This window comes from Panthera onca, chromosome E3 (genome assembly GCF_046562875.1).
Source record: "Panthera onca isolate mPanOnc1 chromosome E3, mPanOnc1 haplotype 2, whole genome shotgun sequence".
Lineage (NCBI taxonomy): Eukaryota > Metazoa > Chordata > Mammalia > Carnivora > Felidae > Panthera > Panthera onca.
In genome coordinates, this window is record NC_138354.1 from 10,553,116 (window position 1) to 10,575,314 (window position 22,199).

Genomic DNA, 22,199 nt, shown 5'->3' on the forward strand with positions numbered 1-22,199 from the left:
TAAAAAAAAAAAAAAAAAAAAAAATTTACGTCCAACTTCGGCTCAGGTCATGATCTCACAGTTCATGGGTTCGAGCCCCATGTCGCGCTCTGTGCTGACAGCTCGGAGTCTGGAGCCTGCTTCGGATTCTGTGTCTCCCTCTCTCTGCCCCTCCCCTGCTCACACACTCTCTCTCTCAAAAATAAGTAAAACATTTAAAAAGTTAAGTTTGGGGTGCCCGGATGGCTCAGTCAGTTAAGTGTCTGACTTCGGCTCAGATCATGATCTCACAGTTCATGGGTTCGAGCCCCGTGTCGGGCTCTGTGCTGACAGCTCGGAGCCTGGAGCCTGCTTCAGAATCTGTGGTTCCCTCTCTCTCTGCCCCTCCCCGGCTCACACGCTGTCTCTCTCTCTCTCTCTCTCTCAAAAGTAAATAAACATTAAAAAAAATTTTTTTTTTAAGTTAAAAGTTTAAGTCGGATGCTTAATCAACCAAGCCACCCAGGCACCCCAACACACAACTGTTCTCAATGGAAGATTTCACATGAGACCACCAATCACAGGAGCTGAGTCACCCCCAACCCCTATAACACATCAGGGATTTGCTTCAACCACCGGAATGGGGGAGGGTGGTGGGAACACAAGAGGACACAAGGATGGCCCTATGTTGGTAAAACTGTTAAGATGGGTGGTGGATATGGGAAGTTCACTGCATCATTCTTTCCACTTACGTACAATTGAGATTTTTTATAATTTGAAAAAAATAGTACCTTGGGGGGGGGTGGTGGGAACAGTCATGCAAATTATTATAAAATTCCCTGGGGATTTCTACGGCAGCATGCACACACAGGATACCCAGTAACACCGTCCCGTGATCGCTGCCCGTCCTGCCGAAGGGCCCGCTGCCCCAGGCTGTTCTGAGAGGTCTGTCTCCGTAGTAAATCACAGCAGGCTTCTGCAAGAACTGAGATCAGCTTGGTCGGTCTCTTCCTAAATCACCTTTTCTACTTGTAGGATGCTAGGGGCAGAGACAGGAAGCCGGTTTTCCTCCTGGCCTTGTGTTGCCACCCTACTGCTGATAAAACTGTATTTTTTTAATGTTTATTTATTTTGAGAGAGAGAGCACGAGCAGGGGAGGGGGACAGAGAAAGAGAGAGAATCCAAAGCAGGCTGTGCCGTCAGCACAGAGCCCGACGCGGGGCTTGATCTCATGAACCTTGAGATCATGAACTGAGCCGAGATCAAGAGTCGGACGCTCAACCCAATGAGTCACCCAGGTGCCCCTGGACAGCTTTTTTATTAGCTGAAATGCCACACGTGCCCAGATCGGGTGCCATGCCCCGGAGGTTCTCTGGGGCCTTTCCATCCTGTCACCACATCTGTGAGTCTGAGGCTGAGCGCAAACTATCGTGGAAGCCGCATGAAGGTGAAGGCCACGACTGTGTGAGAGGAAGGTGCGTCCCCATGCTGATCTAAGGCAGCATTTTGTCCAAATCAGAAGGCGCTGACTACTGGGTCTCACGGACGGATGAGGAGGACTCTTGTCCCCTAACTGGCCACCGGGGCCATTGTCTTCTGACACAGCCTGGCCAGGAGCCCTGCCATCTGCAGAAGGGAGTTCACACCTTCTGCAATTTTCATGTGAGTGTATCCAATTTCCTGAAAAACAAAGCAAACGTAAATCTGGTTAATACATGAGGGAGCACTTTAGGTTTTATTTTTAACTCGAACTAATAGTTTACTTAAACTCGATGCAATGAACTCACACTCCAGCTGGGAAATAAACTCTAAGTCGTAACAGGTTACGTTTAAAGCTCGGTTTATTTTTTTCTAAGAGGATGTTGAGATATTTCCTTGTAAGATACTTTTTTTTTTTAACTAAAAAATTTTTTTTTAAATGTTTATTTACTCTTGAAGGAGAGAGATAGAACGTGAACAGGGGAGGGGCAGAGACACAGGGAGACACAGAATCCAAAGCAGGCTCCAGGCTCTGAGCTGTCAGCACAGAGCCCGACGTGGGGCTCGAACTCACGATCTGTGAGATCATGACCTGAGTGACGTTGGTTGCCCAACCGACTGAGCCACCCAGGCGCCCCTGTAAGATACTCTTAAAGAGAAAAAAAAAAAAAACAAAACCAGGCTTGGAAAAAATATTACAATATTTGTAAAACACATACCTGATAAAGGACTTGCAGTCAGAATATAGAAGTAACTCTCAAAGCTCAAGAACAAGAAAACCACCCAGCTGAACTTTGCTTTGCTAAGGACTGTGGGAGGCAAATCAACACATGGAAGAGAGCTCGACATCCTCGGTCACCGGGAAATGCACATAAAGCTACGACCAGATACTACTACGCGTCTGTTAGAATGGCTTTAAAAAAAAAAATCGACCGAAAAAAAAATCAACCAAACATTCCGAGTGCCGGCCAGGCCGTGGATCATCTGGAACCCTCCCGCTGCTGGCAGAAATGCAAAATACCACAGCCGCTTCGGAAATCGGCTTGGCAGTTTCTTGACAAGTTCGACACACCCTTCCCGTTACAGCCAGCAACCTCGCCTCCTGGGAAGTGACCCCAGAGAAGTAAAAAGTTACGTTCACATTCACACGCATTCACGCACATAAATGTTTACGGTGGCCTTATGTGGAGTCCCCATAACCCGGACACTCAAACGTCCTCCGACTGGCGAACACGCAAACGTGCTTCATCCGTACCGTGGAACGCACTCGGCAGTAAAAGGAAGGACCCACCGCGACAGCGTGAACAAATCCTAAATGCATTAAGCAAAGTAGAAGAAGCCAGACTCAAAGGCTCCCCAAAAACAAAACAACAAAAAGATTTTAAGAAAAAAGATACATAGGTAAAGCGGGGAGGGGCACGGGTGGTTTAGTCGGTTGAGTGTCTGACTCAGGTCATGATCCCAGGGTCTTGGGATCGAGTCCCGTATTGGGCTCTGCAGTGAGTGTGGAGCCTACCTGGGATTCTCTCTCTCTTTTTCCCCGTCTACTCTCTCCCTGCTCACTCTCTTCCTTAAAAAAAAAAAAAAAAAAAAAAAAGGCTCCCTTCTACTTGATTCCATTTATAGGACATTCTGGAAAATTCTGTCCCTGCAAACAGAAAGCAGATCAATGGCTTCTGGATGCTGGGGGAGGAGCTGACTACAGAGGGGCACATATCTTTGGGGAACGGGGAATCATAAAGCTATGGCGTTTATGAGACTGGGCACTTTTGTCAACAGAAGGCACCCAAGAGGTTGATTGTACTCTATGTAAACTGTACCTCAATTAACCCGACCTTAAGGGTAAAGGAACAAATCAATCGCAAATGAAGAGCCACCCTAAGGAACCCAAGGTCGCTGACAGGCGGGACAGGCTTCAACCATCTCCCGGCCCCCGGTCGATGAGCCGCCGGCCTCTGCTGTGGTCAAGACACTCGCCACGTGCCTTCCAGGGGCCAGGCCCGTGAGCAAAACGAAGAGCCCACGACGTGGCCCGCATTCCCTGGGGGAGAGGGGGGCATCGCTGTACTCTCACTGACCTTGATGAACTCCAGTTTCAAGTATTCTGCCATCTGGAAGGTTTTACACACTCGAAAAATGTTGCCAATGATGTCTTCCGGTGAATAGCCAAGATGCCACAGGTGAGCGAGAATCTAAACAGGAAGAGACGAGGTGGTGACAAGGGTACTGGGGCGGGGGGACGACAAGAAGTTGAAGCCACACCAGTCTTGGGTCTGTCACACCGCAGGGAGTGGACGGATCATCTTGGGCAACGCAGTGATCCAGGGGAACGGCCGGTGGGCTACCCCCTCCAGGTCGCCTGGGGGGTCATGAGTTTCCCAACAAGCAGAGAGAATATCACAAATGTTTTATTGTTTATTTATTTACAGTAGGCTCCATGCCCATGTGGGGCCTGAACTCGGCACCCTAAGATTAAGAGTCGCACGCTCTATCCACGGAGCCAGGCAGGCGCCCCAACATCACAAACGTTTGGAAAAGCATTGCACGGTCTACTACAACGGCCACGTAGTATTTTTATCCAAGGCTCCGAAAAAGCCGTATGAATCATCCCAGCGAGTCCTGGGGGAAGAGGCAGAACCGTCTGTCTGCTGTGCCCTCCGGAGCTGCAGGTCACAAGGCGCTCCCCCTGCAAGCCGAGCCTCGAACAAACCCCCACTGGAGCCGAGTTCTCTCCACCTCCTGCCCTCGCAACCCCAGGCCCCAGTTCCAACCCCACCCGGCCCACCCAGACTGCGGGGTCCGGGCTCAGCTGTTTTCTTTGGTGGCATCCTGGGACGGACGCAGGGGGTAAGGAAGCTGAGTGTTCATAAATCTGAAGGCTGCCTTTATAAAGGCTGTGTGTTGGGGTCTCTGCCCAGGTCTCCCCTTCGGGTTTGCGTTACGTCTGGCCCCTAAACCCAGTCCACCTCTGGCCTAGTTTGCTGGCAGCCGGGTGTGGGGGACCTCCCAGAATCGGGTCAATGGACTTCAATCGTACCACTGCCGCCCTGGTGGACCTGAGGGCCACCGGCACCCTGAAGATGCCCCCTGGGATCTGCACTTGGGACTGGACTCCATAATGAGTCTAGAAGTCCCCGGTCCTGCCTCTCCTGGACGACCAGGGGCCACTGGGTCCCAGTGAGCCATCCCCACACTCCTCAGGCAGGGCCAGAGGATGAGGTCTCCCTCCGCAGACAGATGGGGTCACTGACACGTAAGGAGTTGGGCTGGTCTTGGGTCAGCAAAGTCCCCTCGTGGGGGATGTAATTATAGTACAAGTGTGTGTGATTCTGAATCGCAGGTTGAGTGCTTGTCAGCGGTGGGATTTAGAGCGAGAAATTCAGTCTCCCGCAATCAGTTTTCCCCTCTGACGCGTACCCAACTCCTAGCCTTGTTCTAAGAATTACGTGGAGGGGGCGCCTGGGTGGCTCAGTCGGTTAAGCATCTGCCTTCAGCTCAGGTCATCATCTCCCGGTTTGTGGGTTCAAGCCCCATTTTGGGTGAGCAGGAGGCCCCCTTCAGGTGAGCCCTGCTTTTCTCTCTCTCTGCCTCTCATCACTCACACCCTCTCTCAAAAAAAAAAAAAAAAAAAAAAAAAGAATTCAGTGGAACGACGCTTGTGAAGTCCCTAGCACAGAGAGGCTCCCCCCGTGTCAGGGACGCAGGCGCGAGGCCAACCTTGTACGCTTCGTCGATGTTGGCGTTCACACAGTGCTGGATCATCTCCTTCACCAGCAAGGGGTGGGGCTCGTCGCAGACCTGAGCAAACCGGAAAGGAAGGCCTGTCAGGGGCTGAGGGGGCCCATCCGGGAAGGAGCCCCGACAGACCAACTGGGGGGCCACTGGTGTAACCTCTCAGCTGGCTTTCCTCCTCGAATTCTCCGGCAAACACGACCAGGTTTGGAAACGTCCCTCTCACCACCAGATGAGTCACCAGACAGAATATGGTGTTCCCCTCCCCAGTGAGGAAGAGCTTCTGACACGTCGTTACAGATTCCCCAGGCACAAGCTGAGTCAACAGGGGCTGACGGAATCTTCTGTCTTATTGGAAGCCATCAGCCACACACCTTAGGTCACGAGGTCCCGGGAGGGCCTGCCCGGAACCGCTCAGAATCCACTTAAGAACCGGGAGCTCTCGTGGGCCGACCTCCTACCTGGAATAGGAACCGGATTCCCCGGAGAGGGTCCCTCACTCCAGAGCCTGCAGGTGGTGCGGGGGTGTCACTGAGCCTGGGGCCGCCCCCCTGCCCCTGCCTCTGCCTCCACTGGCCTGCAGACCCCACTCCACCCTCCAGCTCAGGATCCACATGTACAACTTCCAGTGAAACGCCTTCTGCCCTCCGCCGCCCTGGGATTTGTCTTCCCAGCTCAGTTAACTTCCCTCAGAAACCCTCCAGCCCTGGAACGTCTGCTCCCAGATGACCTGGGGCCTGAACTACCTAGAGGAGACTAAGCAAGTTCCCAGAGTGTCCTCGAAAACACATTCGCCACCAGGGGCTAAACAGGCTTTCAACGCGGCTCGAACTTGCTAAGGTCTGAATACATGGGGAGCTCTACCCAGCCTTTACCCCCAAATAAGACGGAAGCTGGTCTCCAGCACGCAGACCCCGAGTTGTCAGGATGCACTAGCCAGTTTTCAAAAGTATTCCCGGGAGGAAAACCCTTTGCCAATGTGGGAGAGCGGGAATCTTTGTCCCAGGGCTGCGTGGGTGCGGAAGGGGGGGGGGGGGGGGGGCAGGGGCTCAGCGTTCGCCCTCCAGCAGTGGGACCATGTGATCTCGGGGCGCGCGCGGCGGAAGCCTGCGTCCTCGGCCACCAGATGCTGAGAACCTCTGCGAGCAGGGCCACATGAGGGCCCTCGGGGTGACCCTGGGGGTGGGTGAGCGACCAAGGCCACCTCCCCACGTGCAGGGGCGCGCCCGACACCCTCCGGAGTCTGCGCGGGGCGAGCACACGGGGACACCCGGAGCAGGGGCCCCAGCACAGCCGGCGGTGGCAACACCGAGGTGCAGGACCCCCGGGGGCCCCACCGGCTCCTGTACCTTGAACACGTTCTCGCTGTTGATGAAGCCGAATCCCGAGAAAGTCGACTGCAAGTTGTTGAGGGCCTGTGGAGGAACAAGCGCACGTGGAGGGAGATTTGCGGTCCTGCCCCTCCCCCTCCCGGGCTCCTCCCCCTACCCTCCCAGGCTCCTCCCACCACCCCCTCACCCTGCGTGGGAGCAGTACCCCCCCCACAGGTCTGCCCTCCATCAGCCCCAGGCCCCGATGGATGGCGTGTGGGGTTTCCCCGCCCCGGGGCTGTGCCCCGTCTGCATAGCGGCCACTCCCTGCTTCCCCCTGGGACCCGGGGCACGCACCTTCCCCCTGGGACCAGGCGACACGCACCTGCCTCATGTCTCCCTGGGCGGTGAAGATAATGGCTTCCAGGCCGTCGTCTGTATACTGCACCTTCTCCTGCTCCAGCACGGTCATCAGCCGGGCCAGGACCTGGGCGTCGCTCAGCTTTGTGTAGCGCAGGACTGCGCAGCGGGACTGAATGGGCTCTGAAGGGACAGGAGGGTGAGGCTGTCCCCAGAGGGCGGCCTGGTGGCACTGTGCGTGCATCAGCATCAGCCACGCCGGCACCGCGCTCCCTCCCCCCAGCCTGTGCTCTCTCCCCCGAAATGAGGGCCAAGTTTCAAAGGATCAACCAAGAAGCGGCAACAGGAGAGGCCTCTCCCCAGCACTGCCCCAGGCAGCTTCCAGAAGGGGAAAAAGACCCTCCAGGATAGAGACACCCACATGCCACAGCCTGCTGGTGAGTCAGTGCTGGGTGTCACCACCCAGCCAGTCCAGGGTGAGCACGGTACATCTTGTGGTTTCTGTAAGGGCTCCACAGGAGATTCTGACCACAGCCAGGGCAGAGAACCGCTAGACAGACAGATGCAGAATTCCAGAAGCTGCCCCTCACCCTAGATTTAGACTATGACAGCAGCTTCTCTACGATCCCCAAGCCCCATTCGGGTCTCCCTGTCTGTCCTGTGCTCACACACGCCTTCAAGGAATGCACTCCTGTGAGTTTTTATGTGCATTAAAAAATCCTGGGAGTCCTAAGAGTCAGTCCATTTCAACTTCTCTGGAACCAGGAAGCTTCATAACATAACCTTAATTACGTATTTGGCTTATCAGCACCGATAAGAAGAACAATTGGTTCCGATGAGTTGGCATTTAAAAGCAATCAGTAGGAGTGGTTTGGTCGGGCTGAGTGTGGACTCTTGATTTGTGAGTGAGGAAGCAGACAGACCTCGGGGAGGGCCGGCCAGGCGCCCGGTCAGAGCGGACTGACGGGTAAGCTTCCACAGAGGGGGCAGTTCCTGGTAATGACAAAGCCCCACGTGCAGACTGAGACCGTGCCAAGCGCTCAGAGCCGAAAGAAAGTGCAGGAGCACGTCTGGAGCAAGGCAGGGACCGTGGCGCTACGTACAGATCAAAGTGTCGTGTGTGCCTGCGATGGTGCAAGAGTCACATGGGCCTGGGATTCCAGTCCCAGCTCCTCCGCCTGCTGTGTGACTTTGGGCAAACGACCCGACCTCTCTGAGCTCCAGTGTTCTCACCTCTAATGCGGAGCTGATAATACCTTCACATAGAATTACAGAAGATTAAATGAAAAAGCTGATTCTGCAGTGCTCAGCCCACGGCAGGCAATCAAAAAGCCCCTGCTGTTCTGTTGCTAAAAAGCCAACGTGAGCGCCACGTGTGGACCCCATGCCACGCAGAGCTGACCCTCACCTATGATTTTATCCGAAGCGTTACAAGCAAGAGCGAAGCGAGTCGTTTTGGAGTAGATTTCCATGGTTCTCCTCAAGGCTTGCTGGGCTCCATCGGTCATACTGAGAAGGAAAACACAGGGGCAGCTCGCCACTGGGACCCAGGGCCCACTGGACACAAAACCCTCCCTAGAGACCCTGGGAGCCCTGATCTCCAGACTGAGCACGCTCAGCTTTTCTCCGGGATCCGCGCGGGTCTCACATAGGCAGGGAGGTGAGACACTCACCGCTATGGGATCTTAGGCAAACTACCTGAGCCGGGGCGGGGAAGGGCAAAATGGGGTGAAGGGGAGAGGGAAACACAGCCTTGCAGTTACGGAACGAGTAAGTCACAGGTATTAAAGGTACAGCACAGGCGCGTCTGGACGGCTTAGTCGGTTAAGTATCCGACTCTTGATTTCCGCTCAGGTCACGATCTCACGATTGGTTAGATTGAGCCCTGAGTCGGGCTCTGCGCGGACGGTGAGGAGCCTCCTTGAGATTCTCTCTCTCCCTCTCTCTGCCCCTCCCCTGCTCTCTTTTTCTCAAAATAAATAAACGTGAAAAAAATTTTCAAAGGCACCGCATAGGGAAACATAGTGATATAACAGTGTCGCACAGTGACAGACGATAGCCACACTTGTGATGGGCACAGCGTAACGTATAGATGTTGAATCCCTATGTTGTGCACCTGAAACTAATGTAACACTGTGTCAACTACACCCGGAATCTTTTTTAAATAAATAATAAATAAATAAATAAATAAATAAAATGCACTAGGGGGGGAAAATCCTACGTAAGCCTCAAAGTCACCTATAAGGAGATAATGATATGACCCACCTCAGAGGGTTAGGATGATTAAATACCACTGAACTGGATGCTTGAAAATGGTTAAAATGGTAAACTTTATGTGTATTTCACCACAATGAAAAAAATGCATCATTTAAATTATTCACGTAAGTGATGTTGGAACCAACACATTAACTGACTTATGTCTTAGATGAATGTTTGTAATAAAGATAAGGTTCAAGGCTCAGGCCACTACAAAATTGCTTTCTGAAGATGCGATAAGCCAATCTGCCCCAAAAGTGCAAGGGTGAGAGTTTTCCCTCCCGACTTCATATTAAATCCAACAGGGGACTGACAAGTCAAGGTCAATGTCTATACTTGGCAAAGCACTCTACCTGTCTGCTTCATCGAGGATCATGATCTTGTGCCGCCCCTTGGGGAGGGTGACTTTCTGCTGGGCAAACATTTTGATTTTGTTCCTCACGACGTCAATGCCCCTGAAACAACAAGGCAGAACGGTACCGTCACCTTCTGAGACAAGTCCAAGTGCCTTCATAGGGACTTCCAACCCCCGGAACGCCACCATGGAAACGACTTTCGTTTCTAGGGTTTTGGGGCAATTCGAACTTTTTATAAGGATCAACAGTTCGTTACTTTTATTCTTTCTTGGAGGTCTCCCAAAAACCAAATTTACTTCTTTTGCTGGGATGAAACTCATTTTATCTTGCAATTACCCTAGGAGTCCAACGGACCCTTTTATAATCTGGGGTCCATCATGGGTCTAAGCAACCTTATTCTTTTTTTTTTTTTTTTTAATTTTTTTTTTTAATGTTTATTTATTTTTGAGACAGAGAGAGACAGAGCATGAGCAGGGAAGGGGCAGAGAGAGAGGGAGACACAGAATCGGAAACAGGCTCCAGGCTCGGAGCTGTCAGCACAGAGCCTGATGCGGGGCTTGAACTCACGAACTGTGAGATCATGACCTGAGCCGAAGTCGGACGCTTAACCGACTGAGCCACCCAGGCACCCCTAAGCGACCTTATTCTTGAAACTCTGTATCTTCAGACTAACTGGCAGTGTCATCATCCTAGTAACTATTTCATCGTTACTTATCAATTATTCCCAATGACGCTAAAAAGGGGATTGTCTTAAGAAAACGCAAGGCTGCTGCACTCGCCTACACGGGTGCCATTGGTCAGTCGTGTGGAAAATAGTCACTACCGCCCTACCCTCCAGTGTTTTGTGTCCCTAGGGGCACTGCACTCCCTTTCCAGAAGGTACAAAAGAAGTTCAAATACGCCCTCTTTGTTGTTTTTAAAGCATTCATCGACCGCAGCTGAAAATTCAAAACGCTTCCTTTTCCACCTACAACGTCAACGAGAAAACAGATGACAGGAGGGCATTCCATATTATCAGATAAATCAGAAAATGACCACAGAGAGACAACGAACAGCACCCAGACGCTAATGAGGACGGTGAGGCTGACCACAGTCAGACCACCCCACGATGCCAGCATCGTCGGTGAATTTTCTCAAACTTCAGCATCAAGGAATGCACAGTGTAGTTCCGAGGACAAAAAATACAATATATTTCCATCCAGTTAGTCACTCGACAGGAAGGACTTCATTCCCCGGGATCTTGTGACAAGAACCTGACCATCCCGGTTTGCTTAAAGGTCACGTGACAGTCTTCTCTCATCTCCCATGATGTGTGCCCACCAGCATGTACGGGGTAGTTTACGGGGGTCAAGAGCTGAAGGTAGGCGGTGTATACGAAGGGGACCGGAAGGAAACAGATGGAAAAAAAAAACAATCCTTGTACTGATTGTTCAAATTGGTGTTAATAAATCTAAAGTTGGAACTATTTTATAATTATGGGCCATTTTCTCAAGATGATAAGCCACCAGAGTTTTCAAAAGTAGTGAGTCTGACGAATCAAGTGTGAGTAGAACAGGAAGTGACAATAGGCTAGAACCTACTTGTATCTGACATCCGGACTCGGTATTTACAAAATGGATCAATCCCAGGGCCATTTGCGACAACGGATGAGCGGTTAGTCATATTTGAAGGGCATTGCCTGTTTCAGGGATGTATGGATCTTCGAAACCAGCAAAGTATAGGGGCGCCTGGGTGGTTCAGTCAGTTAAGCGTCCAACTTCAGTTCAGGTCATGATCTCACGGTCTGTGAGTTTGAGCCCCGTATCGGGCTCTCTGCTGTCAGTGCAAAACCCGCTTCAAATCCTGTCTCCCTCTCTCTCTGCCCCTCCCCCAGTCATGCTCACACTTGCTCTCTCTCGCTCTATCAAAATAAATAAATAAACATTTACCAAAAAAAAGACCCACAGGAAAATATTAAAGAGCTGAGAACCGGGGCGCCTGGGTGGCTCAGTCGGTTGGGCGGCCGACTTCAGCTCAGGTCATGATCTCACGGTCTGTGAGTTCGAGCCCCGTGTCGGGCTCTGTGCTGACAGCTCAGAACCTGGAGCCTGTTTCAGATTCTGTGTCTCCCTCTCTCTGACCCTCCCCCGTTCATACTTTGTCTCTCTCTGTCTCAAAAATAAATAAATGTTAAAAAAAAAAAAAAATTAGGGGCGCCTGGGTGGCTCAGTCGGTTAAGCATCCGACTTCGGCTCAGGTCATGATCTCACAGTCCGTGAGTTCGAGCCCCGTGTCGGGCTCTGTGCTGACAGCTCAGAGCCTGGAGCCTGCTTCGGATTCTGTGTCTCCCTGTCTCTCTGACCCTCCCCCGTTCATGCTCTGTCTCTCTCTGTCTCAAAAATAAATAAAACATTAAAAAAAAATTTTTTTTTTAATTAAAAAAATAAAATTAAAAAAATAAATAAAGAGCTGAGAACCATGCCTCAAGGAATAACCAAAGGCAGACATTTTTATTCAACGGTTCCTCATTTCATAATCCTCTACTATTTTTATCTAAAGAGTAAACAGCACAGGGGACGCCTGAGTGGCTCAGTCGGTTAAGCTTCCGACTTCGGCTCAGGTTGTGATCTCGCAGTTCGTGGGTTCGAGCCCCGCGTCGGGCCCTGTGCTGACAGCTCGGAGCCTGGAGCCTGCTTCGGATTCTGTGTCTCCCTCTCTCTGCCCCTCCCCCACTCACGCACTGTCTCTCCGTGTCTCAAAAATAAATAAACTTAAAGAAAAGAGCAAACAGCACCTCACACCCATCAGGATGACTACCACCACCAAGGAAAACAGAAAATAACAAGCGTTGGTGAAGATGTCGGGGAACAGGGCGCTGTTGATAGGAGTGCAAAGTGGCACAGCCACCGTGGAAAAACAGTGTGGCGGCTCCTACAAAATCTAAACTGAGTGGCCGAAAATCATCCAGCGAGTCCATTTCTGAGCATATATCCAAAATAACTGAGGCAGGGTCTCAAAGAGCTGTTGGTACACCCATGTTCACAGCGGCCACAAGACGGAAGCGATGCAGGGGGCCGAACCAGAGGAAAGGATAAGCAAAATGTGGCGGTCCGTCCTCGCAGGGGGATACTACTCGGTGGTAAAAGGGAAGGGCATTCTGACACCTGTTCTAACACGGAAGAGCCCCGAGGGCATGATGCCGAGCGACACAGGCCCGTTAGGAAGAGACAAATGCTAGAGGATTCCACCTCCGAGAGGTCCCTAGAGGAGTCAAAGTCGTCGAAACAGAAGGTAGAAACGTGGCTGCCCAGGGCTGGGGGAGAAGGAAATGGACAGTCGTTGTTGAACGGATATCCACTCTCGGTTCTGCAGGGAACCGAGTTCTGGGGATGGCTGCACAACAGCGTGAACGTACTTAACGCTGCTGAACTGTGCTCTTGGAAATTCTGAAGATGGGGGGCGTCCAGCTGGCTCAGGCGGTAGAGCGTGTGATTCTCGATCTGGGGGTTGTGACTTCAAGCCCCACGTGGAGTGTGGAGATTACTTAGAAAGATAAAATAAAATCTTAAAAACAATTTTTTAAGATGACACATTTTACGGTTATGTGTATTTTACCACAAAAATTAAAAATAATTTTTAGGGGCACCTGGGTGGCTCAGTCGGTCAAGCGTCCAACTTCAGCCCAGGTCATGATCTCTTGGTTCGTGAGTTCGTGCCCTGCACCGGGCTCTGTGCTGTCAGTGAAGAGCCCACTTTGGATCCTCTGTCCCTCTCTCTCTACACCATTTCCTGACTCACTCTCTTTCTCAAAAATAAACAAACATTAGGGGCACCTGGGTGGCTCAGTTGGTTAAGCGTCTGACTTTGGCTCAAGTCATGATCTCACAGTTCGTGGTTTCGAGCCCCACGTCAGGCTCTGTGCTGACAGCTCAGAGCCTGAAGCCTCCTTTGGATTCTGTGTCTCCCTCTCTCTGCCCCTCCTCCGCTTGTGCTCTGTCGCTCTCAAAATAATAAGCATAATATAAATAAATAATAAGAAAATAAATAATAAATAAATAATATAAATAAATAATAAGAAAATAAATAATAAGAAAATAACTTCTAAAACTTTCACTAAAAAAAGGGGCACCTGGATGGCTCCATTGGTTAAGTGTCCAACTTTGGCTCAGGTCATGATCTCGTGGTTCGTGGGCTCGAGCCCCACGTCGGGCTCTGTGCTGACAGCTCAAAGCCCAGAGCCTGCTTCAGATTCTGTGTCTCTCTATCTCTCTCTCTTTTCCTCTCCCACTTGTGCTCTATCTCTGTCTCTCAAAAATAAACACTAAAAACATTTAAAAAAAACAAAACTTTCATTAAAAAAAACCACAAAGTGGCAGTGCCTGGGTGGTTCAGTCAGTTGGGTGTCCGACTTCAGCTCAGGTCATGATCTCATGAGTTCGAGCCCCGCATCAAGCCCTCTGCTGTCAGTGTGGAGCCTGCTTTGGATCCTCTGTCCGCACCCCCCCCCCCGCCCCTCCCCTGCTCGTACTCTCCCTCTTTCTCAAAAATAAAAACATAAAAAAAAAAGTACACGAGCAGTTCAAGTGCTTATGATGCCATGTCTACAGGCTAGACTCTCATTCTTGTTCACGGGGGAGGATCAAAGGAAAACACAGAGCTGGCGAGACAAACTCCAGGTACAACACAGAACTGCAGAAAGGCGGTTTCTATGGCAACTCAACCTCAAACACTCGTCACCCTTCAGGGGGTCCTAACTCCCAGGTGTACCTGTCGTTTGAGGCGTTGAGCTCCAAGACGGCGTCCTTGAATGCTGGGCCCAGCAGGGCGCGTGCCAAACACAGGATGCTTGTAGTTTTGCCCGTTCCTGGGGGGCCCTAGGAGGGGATCGAGGGGGCTTCAGGCCGACAGAATGAACTCGCCTCAGCTCTCGAGTTACTGTTCCCCACTGTTGCGCTCGCCTCCCCCTCAAACCCCCACCCCAAATCAATACGGCCACCAACCCACAGGCCTCCTGACCACCTGGAGCGGAACGCTTCCCTGCCAAGAGGAAGGGCCAGGGCTTCGGTGGCCATGGGCCTCTCTGACCAGGAAGCTCTGCGCACTTAGGCTCTTGGAGGGAAAGTGAGACTCTAAGACGTCCAACAGGGAGGGCCGGGACCAGGTACTTACAGCGATGATAATATTGGGCACGTTCCCTTCTCTTGCAAAGACCTGAAGAAAGAACTGTGCATCAGAACGGACTCATCTGCAGACCTGAGGCACCAAGCGTCCGCAGCCACACAGGCCCGTGGACTAGCACGGCCACCAGTTTCTCCACGCGGATGCCCCACGGAGCTCTCACCTCTGCATATTCCGAACCGAAGTCCTCATTCCCCCTCACACCTGAAACCCCACTCAGGCTTCCCCTTGTGTGGACTGTCAATCCTATTGCCCATGCCGGGAACCGGGAGGTCATGGCTATCCTGGACTGGGCCTCCCCTACACCCCCTGCCCCACATAGTGCCTCAATTATAGAGGCCTGGCCATCCTTTTTCCTTTATCTCAAGTCCATTTCCTTCTCTTCAGCCACACTGCCACTTCCTTTGTCTATGACCTCTCTCCTGGATCGCTTTTAACTGGCCGCTAACTGGTCTTTAATCCCGCCCCACTCCCATGCATTTTCCCTACTGCAACCACAACCAATTTCCCAATTTTCTAGAATGCACATCTATTAAAACCTTTGCACCTGACTGATGCCCTTGAAGGACTCCTTAACACCCTCCCTATGAAGCCCAAACTCTTCCACAGGGCTCATGAGGCCGTGCTCACCTCACCAGCTCATTTCTCATACCTCCCCATACACACGCTCTACAGCCTTGTTACCCTGTGGGCTCCAAGGACCAGCAGCATCGGCATCCTCCGGGAGCCTGTCAGAAATGCAGATTCCCTGGCCCCACTCCAGACCTACTGGATCAGATCTGCATTGCTACCAATTCCTACACCCGTTAATTAATTAATTGTAGGCAATTCCTACACCCATTAATGTCTGGAAAGCACTGTTATGTGTGTTCCACTCAGATGGCATCCCCGCCCCTCCCCCAGAGCAAGCTAGGCCCTCTCACCTCTGGGCCTTTGCACATGCCATTCCTGCTGCCTTCCCTAGCTCCGGCCCCACCCCCCGCCCCGCTCCCCATGTCTGGCTAACTCTCGCTTACCTATCTTTGCCGTCCCTTGTTCCATTTGAGAATTAAGATACTGTGAGCAGGTTTATTCCCTGATTGATTCCACAGCAGCCTGTACCTCCTCTGGCAGACTGCTCATCACAGTACCTGTTGATTTCAGCCCCTGTGAGAGTAAATCCCACACGGGCAGGGGTCATGTCTATTTTGTCGACCCTTCTATCAACAGCTCCTAACACTGGACCATATCTGGCCCACGAAAGATACTCAAATATCTGTAAAATGAGCAAAGGTGTAAAAGAAATAAATATCTCGGTAGCTGTTGAAGTCTAAGTCCCAGTTACTGCAGAGATTGTCTCTGTCAGGTCTCAAACGGCTGGGCTTCTAGATTCCGCCTGAAGACCTCTAGAACTAGGATTTCAAAGCTTGCTCTGCGGTGAACATTTCTGCTTGTTCCTATTCCTGTCGTCCTGAAGCCGGCTGTCCTGTCACTTAGTCCCTCTAGGAAGGGGTTGGCAAACTACTGTAAAGAGGTGTTGGGGGGAGGTGGGGGCCATCCAGCCTAAGGCCTGTTTTTATAAGCCCCCTAGCTAAGAACAGTTTCTACATGTTTAAAGGATTGTTTTAAAAAATTAAGAATATTGGGGTGCCTGGGTGGCTCAGCCGGTTAAGCATCTGACTTTTGATCTCGGCTCAGGTCATGATCTCACAGCTCGTGGGATCGAGCCCCACATCAGGCTCTGTGCTGACAGCAAAGAGCTTGCTTGGGATTCTCTCTCTCTGCCCCTCCCCCACTTGCACGCATGCTCTCTCTCTCTCTCAAAATGAATAAACACTAAAAAAATTTTAGGGGAGCCTGGGTGGCTCAGTCAGTTAAGCATCTGACTTCGGCTCAGGTCATGATCTCACAGCTTGTGAGTTCGAGCCCCGCGTCGGGCTCTGTGCTGACAGCTCACAGCCTGGAACCTGCTTCGGATTCTGTGTCTCTGTCTCTCTGCCCCTCCCCCGCTTGCACACTCTCTGTCTCTCTCTCTCTGGAAAATAAACATTAAAAATGAAAAAAAAATTTTAAATAAAAAATAACAAACAAAAAATTTAAAAATTAAAAATTAAGAATATTGGACAAAGACCTTACATGGTTTGCAAAGCCTAAGCTATCGACTAGTAGGTCTTTACAGAAAAAGTTTGCCATCCCTGCTCTAGAACAACACAGAACAAGTCAGAGAAACCCCCTCCAATTAGCCAGCCCTTTAAACATGTCAAGTTATCCACTATGGCTTCTAGTCTTCTCCAGACTGTCTCTCCATCCCTTAATTCTTCTGGCTTCCAGGCCCGCCCCGCCCCTCACTATCTCCGCCGTCTTCCTGCAAATGCCTTGAGCTTGTCAAAGCCACAAGAATGTGACTTAAGATCAGCTCAAAAACAAAACAAAAAAAATTACTCACCTCCAGCCTGCTCACAGTGTCTTCATTGCCGACAATTTCACTCAACTTCACTGGCCTGTATTTTTCAACCCTGTTTTTAAGAAAACACATAAAAGATCTTGACAGGGCTATTTTCAGAAGGTCCAAAAGAAAGCACTAGAGGGTAATCCTGAGAGCCCTGTCAGAAGGCTACACAGGGGCGCCTGGGTGGCTCAGTCGGTTAAGCGGCCGACTTCGGCTCAGGTCACGATCTCGCGGTCCGTGAGTTCGAGCCTCGTGTCGGGCTCTGTGCTGACAGCTCAGAGCCTGCAGCCTGTTTCAGATTCTGTGTCTCCCTCTCTCTGACCCTCCCCTGTTCACGCTCTGTCTCTCCCTGTCTCAAAAATAAAATGTTTAAAAAAAAAAAAAAAAAGAAGGCTACATACATTCAATTTAAATATAGGAAATGCTGCAGGTTTTAAATTTCAAGAGGCATCTCAGTGCCATTTGAAAGGTTAAGCGCCTAAGAATTGTGCGCCGAAGGCTTCAAACCCTCCGCAGCAGAGGAACACCTGTTGTTGCTGGAGAAGGGCCAGTGCGGGCCATCTGGAACAACGTGACACTGTGCAGCGCCACAGTCGGCCCGTCACAACAGAGTCTCAGAACATGAGGCGCCGACACCTGATCTGACGGACCCGGGCGCAACCAAGCCCCCTTCTCGTCCCTCACCTGCCACTTTCTGCAGACTTGTGCCAGGTGCACCGCAGGGCTGGCTAGACAGACTCCACAGGCCGGCCCTGTGATCCTGTGTGGACAGGCCAGTGGCTTACTCAGAGCCATGCTTCTCTCCTTTTAAATTAGTAAGCAAGCTAGGTCACAAGAAGATGACCTTCTCGAGCTCTGAGAACAGAAGTGGGAGTGGATTTGCAATGATGTGACCATTAATACTTCCTCTGCCCTTTATTTTTTTTTTATTTATTTTTAATTTTTTTTGTTAACGTTTATTTATTTTTGAGACAGAGAGAGACAGAGCATGAACAGGGGAGGGGCAGAGAGAGAGGGAGACACAGAATCGGAAACAGGCTCCAGGCTCCGAGCTGTCAGCACAGAGCCCGACGCGGGGCTCAAACTCACGGACCGTGAGATCATGACCTGAGCTGAAGTCGGACGCTTAACCGACCGAGCCACCCAGGCGCCCCCCTCTGCCCTTTATTATACTCTCTAATTTACCCTCGGCCGGCATCCCCTCCAGAAGCAGCCTCATGCAAAGAAGCTTGTCTGACACACAGTACAGTCAATAAAGAGCTCTCCTCCAAGACCAGCCGTTGGAGCATGCTTGTTCCAACTCATTTCTTGTTCCTACTCAGCCCTTTCCAGGTGGCAAGCACTGTGCAAGGAGTTCAAGATCTTTTATTTTTTTTTCAGTTATTTATTTATTTTGAGGGAGAGAAAGCGGTGTGTGCGTGGGGCAGGGGCAGAGAGAGAGAATCCCAAGCAGGCCCCACGCTGTCAGTGCAGAGCCCAACTAGGGGCCTGATCTCACGACTGAGCCACCCTGGTGTCCCAGGAGTTTGAGATGTTAAGGGCCGCAAAGTGGAAGGTATAGCAACGAGCGAGACATTGTTCTTGCTCTAAAGGCCTTTCCTATTAGCAAGCATACAGAGCTTAACAAATCCTACTACGGTGCTAAACTGGTTATATAAACCAAGGGTTGGGATACCTGGGTGGCTCAGTCGATTGAGCGTCTGACTTTAGCTCAGATCATGATCTCGAGGTTCGTGAGTTCAAGCCCTGCATCAGGCTCGCTGCTGTCAGCACAGAGCCCCCTTCAGATCCTCTGTCCCCCTCTCTCTCTGCCCTTCCCCTGCTTGCGCTCTCTCAAAAATAAGTAAAACATTAAAACAAACAAAAAAAAAATACAAGGGCTGTGGAAGCCCAGAGGAAGGGAATCACCACCGAGGAATGTAGGTGCTGGAATTTAAGCTAGACTTTGAACAAGGCAAACATGTTCCTCCTTCAGGGCCTTCAGAGGGGCTCCCCCTGCCTGAAAGCTTTCTCCACATTGCCACATGGCTTACTCCCTGAATTCCAGCCTTTGCTGAAATAGCTCATCAAAGGCCTTCCCTGACCACCAGACCCACTTACCCCATGCCACCTGTCATCAGCAAATATACACGTCTACTTGTCGATTCTCTATTCTTTCCCTATCCAGTGGAAGCTCATGACAGTCGTGTGTTTTGTATAATGAAGTAAGCATCTAGTGTTGTGCATAAAAAATGTAACTTAAGCCACATATGTAATTTTACACTTTCTGGCAACCACCTTAAAAAAGGTAAAAAGGGGCACCCGGGTGGCTCAGTTGGTTCGGCATGTGACTCCATTTCAGCTCAGGTCGTGGTCCTAGGGTCACGGGATGGAGCCCTGTGTTGAGCCCTGCATTGGGCACCGTGCTGAGTGGAGCCCGCTTGGGATTCCTTCTCTCTCTAACTCTGCCCCTCTCCCCCACACTACCTCTGTCTCGATTTCAAAAAAAATTTTTTTTAAAGATAAAAAGAAAACGGGTAAAGTTACTTCTACTAGTAATTTATTGAACCTAGGGGCTGTGCTGACAGCTCGGAGCCTGGAGCCTGCTTTGGATTCTGTGTCTCCCTCTCTCTTCCCCTTATGTACTTGTGCTCTGTCTCTCTCAAAAATAAACATTAAAAAATTTTTTTAAATAATTTATTGGACCTAATATATCCGAAAGAGTATTATTTCAACATGTAGTCAATGTAACAATTACTAATGGGATTTTTTTAAATACTAAGTCCTGGAAATCCAGTGTATTTTGTACACTTAGAGCCCATCTCAATTGGGACTAGCCTCATTTCCAGTGCACTCCATAGACTCAAGTGGCTAGCGGCTGGGGGACTGGACAGTGCCGCTGTGGATAGCCCAGTGGGCTGTACTGCACTCCATTTAGGTGCCTGCTATGGTCAAGAGGGGTGGTCTGGAAGGATGGGCACACACACAGGCGAGAGAGTAAAGCCATTACCACGCGCATAGGGAGTGGGACCGGAGCGGATCATCCGTACCACACCTGTGCCCGTGAGGTGGCTTCCCATGTCACCAGCTCCTCTTAGCTACCCAGGATGCACCTTGTGCACGCAACCCCGAGTTCCGAATCTGCAACCAACGCTTCCCGACATCAGAGTCGCCCCAGGCACAGCGCCGGGTGCTGAGTGGGTGGTCACAGGAGGCGGCTATTAACACACTCTGTGATCACAGGTCTCGGTTCTGACCGAGGACACCCCCCCCCCCCCAGACCTCAGACCGGCCCCTCTTGAGCTAGGTGGGGTGAACGAAGCGCATCCCTCGCCCTCTCCAAATACTAATGTACTCGACGCCGTCCCGGGACCTCCTGCTCCGCTAAGGAGCCCCTGGAACAAGCTCCAGCCCCTGGATTCCCCACGGGACGCGGCCCGCCCACTCGCCCACCCACACGTCCAGAGCACCCATCATTTATGGCCTAGGTCCTCACCACGGCAGCTCGTAGTGGCTCGCGCTGCCCGCGGTCTTGCCGGAGGCGGGGGCAGGGTCCTGGGCCCCCAGCTCTCCTGCGCCACCGCCGCTCTCCCGCACCTCCATTCTCCCGCCGCCTCTTCCCGCGCCCGAAGCCCCGCCCTGTGACGCCATCACGCAAGCCCCGCCCCGAGCACTCGGGGGACGCCGGTCGCCGGCGGAAGACTTGGGCCCACCCCTTTTGCGCCTGCGCAGAGAGCACCAGCGAGACCGAGGGGAGCGGGGGTGTCGGTTGCTAGAGGCCGCGGTTGCTAAGGGAGGCCTGGAGTCCAGCCCGCTAGTGAGAGGAAGGCGAGACCCGACCGCATCGACTTCCGAGAAGGCAGGTCGCTCCAGGAAGGGACGTTCGGCTGTTTTCGTCTTTGTGTGATTGGTCTGGGAGGCCCTGTCAGCGTGGCTGGCCTGGAGCGGCGGCGCGCGGGCAGGCCTGGGGGGTGGGAGCATCCCGCCGCCGCCCAGACGTGGGTTTGACGGCGGACACGCATAGGGACTGAACGTCTGGGCGGTGTCATCTGGGACCTGACTGTGCCCAGCTGTCCGGATCGCTCAGGTGTCCCGGTGGAAACGCTAGCTCCCATGGAGTGCGCTCCTGCGCCCTGGAACTTGGCGCTTGCGGTCGGGGAGTTTTCCCAGTGTTGCACGGTGGAAATAACGCCCGTTTTGCAGAGGCGGCAACTGCCCCTCTGTAGGATGTGGCTCAATTTCATTCCGGAAAACTAGGTACTCCATATTCATGAGTGCTTTGAGCATTGTTTTGGGCTCGTTTTCTGCCTACTGAACTAATCTTTCCCCGCCTAGCCCAAATGTCATAATAAGGGTGCATAATAAACAAAAATAATGTACAAGGACCGTCATTTACTATGCTCTTACTAAACCCTGTAGTGTACCCTACTATACTATATCCGAGGTGGATACTCCTAAATATCCACAGAAACAGGCTTGAGAATGATTGAAATATTTGTCCGATGCCATTGAGGTTGCAGGTGGTGGCCCCAGCATTCATTCCCCATCGTGCTGCCAAAGCAATTCATATAAAGTTCTGTTGTATTGCACTTAGCATACCACTGCATTCCAACTTGGGGAGAAAAATTGGCTTTCATGTCCACACTGAAGATAAGAATCGGGACCCATTTATCTCTCTCCCTAGTGCCTAGCGCAAGACCTGGCACAGTGTGAATGTTCAATTTGAGTGTGTTTAATGAACCGTGAGGATCCACGTTTCCAGAACAGTTTGGTCAGCCGTGAGGAACTGGGCTGCTGTCACCAGAGAACTGATCAAAACCCTATGGCTCTTTCCCTTCCATCACCAACTCAAATCTCTATATATTACAGGTAGAAGACCTTGTTTTCCAGGTGATGGATTTGTCATTCAAATAAACACGGGCTCCCAAATCTATATCGCAAGGGATCGTGTTCTATTTTTTGTCCTTGCCTTTCAGTTTTCTTTCCCCAATTGCAGGAATGTATTGGGGAAGACAGGATTGGTGTTGTGTTCCTTTTTCATGTGTAAATTCTCTGCTTCATCTTTCCTACCTGAGTGGTCAGCTCCTGGAGGACGAGGTGCCTGCCCCCTGACGCCTGGTGCCTTCTCTTGCACCTAGTAGACCGATGTGGAGTTCAGATCTGCTAATTGTTCATTCGAGTTCT

The 22,199-nt window shown here is 51.4% G+C and overlaps 1 protein-coding gene across 1 annotated transcript; it reads right to left on the bottom strand.

Annotated features, from left to right (window-relative positions):
* Positions 1-6: 6 nt before the first annotated feature.
* On the bottom strand, positions 7-20,667 carry RFC2 (replication factor C subunit 2). Its single transcript, XM_060649182.3, has 11 exons — positions 20,512-20,667; positions 17,034-17,103; positions 14,600-14,641; positions 14,198-14,304; positions 9,449-9,550; positions 8,248-8,348; positions 6,865-7,022; positions 6,519-6,584; positions 5,155-5,235; positions 3,516-3,629; positions 7-1,638 (listed from the first exon to the last, which is right to left on the bottom strand). The coding sequence occupies exons 1-11, from the start codon at positions 20,664-20,666 to the stop codon at positions 1,528-1,530; spliced, it is 1,107 nt and encodes a 368-aa protein (XP_060505165.1). The 5' UTR covers position 20,667; the 3' UTR covers positions 7-1,527.
* Between the last annotated feature and the right edge of the window lie 1,532 nt (positions 20,668-22,199).

Coding starts and splice junctions, on each gene's coding strand:
- RFC2 (XM_060649182.3), bottom strand. CDS start 20,666: ATGGCGTCACAGGGCGGGGCTTCGGGCGCGGGAAGAGGCGGCGGGAGA. Junction 17,104..20,511: donor AGCCACTACGAGCTGCCGTG/GTGAGGACCTAG, acceptor TCTTAAAAACAG/GGTTGAAAAATACAGGCCAG. Junction 3,630..5,154: donor ACATCGACGAAGCGTACAAG/GTTGGCCTCGCG, acceptor CTTCCTGTTTAG/ATTCTCGCTCACCTGTGGCA.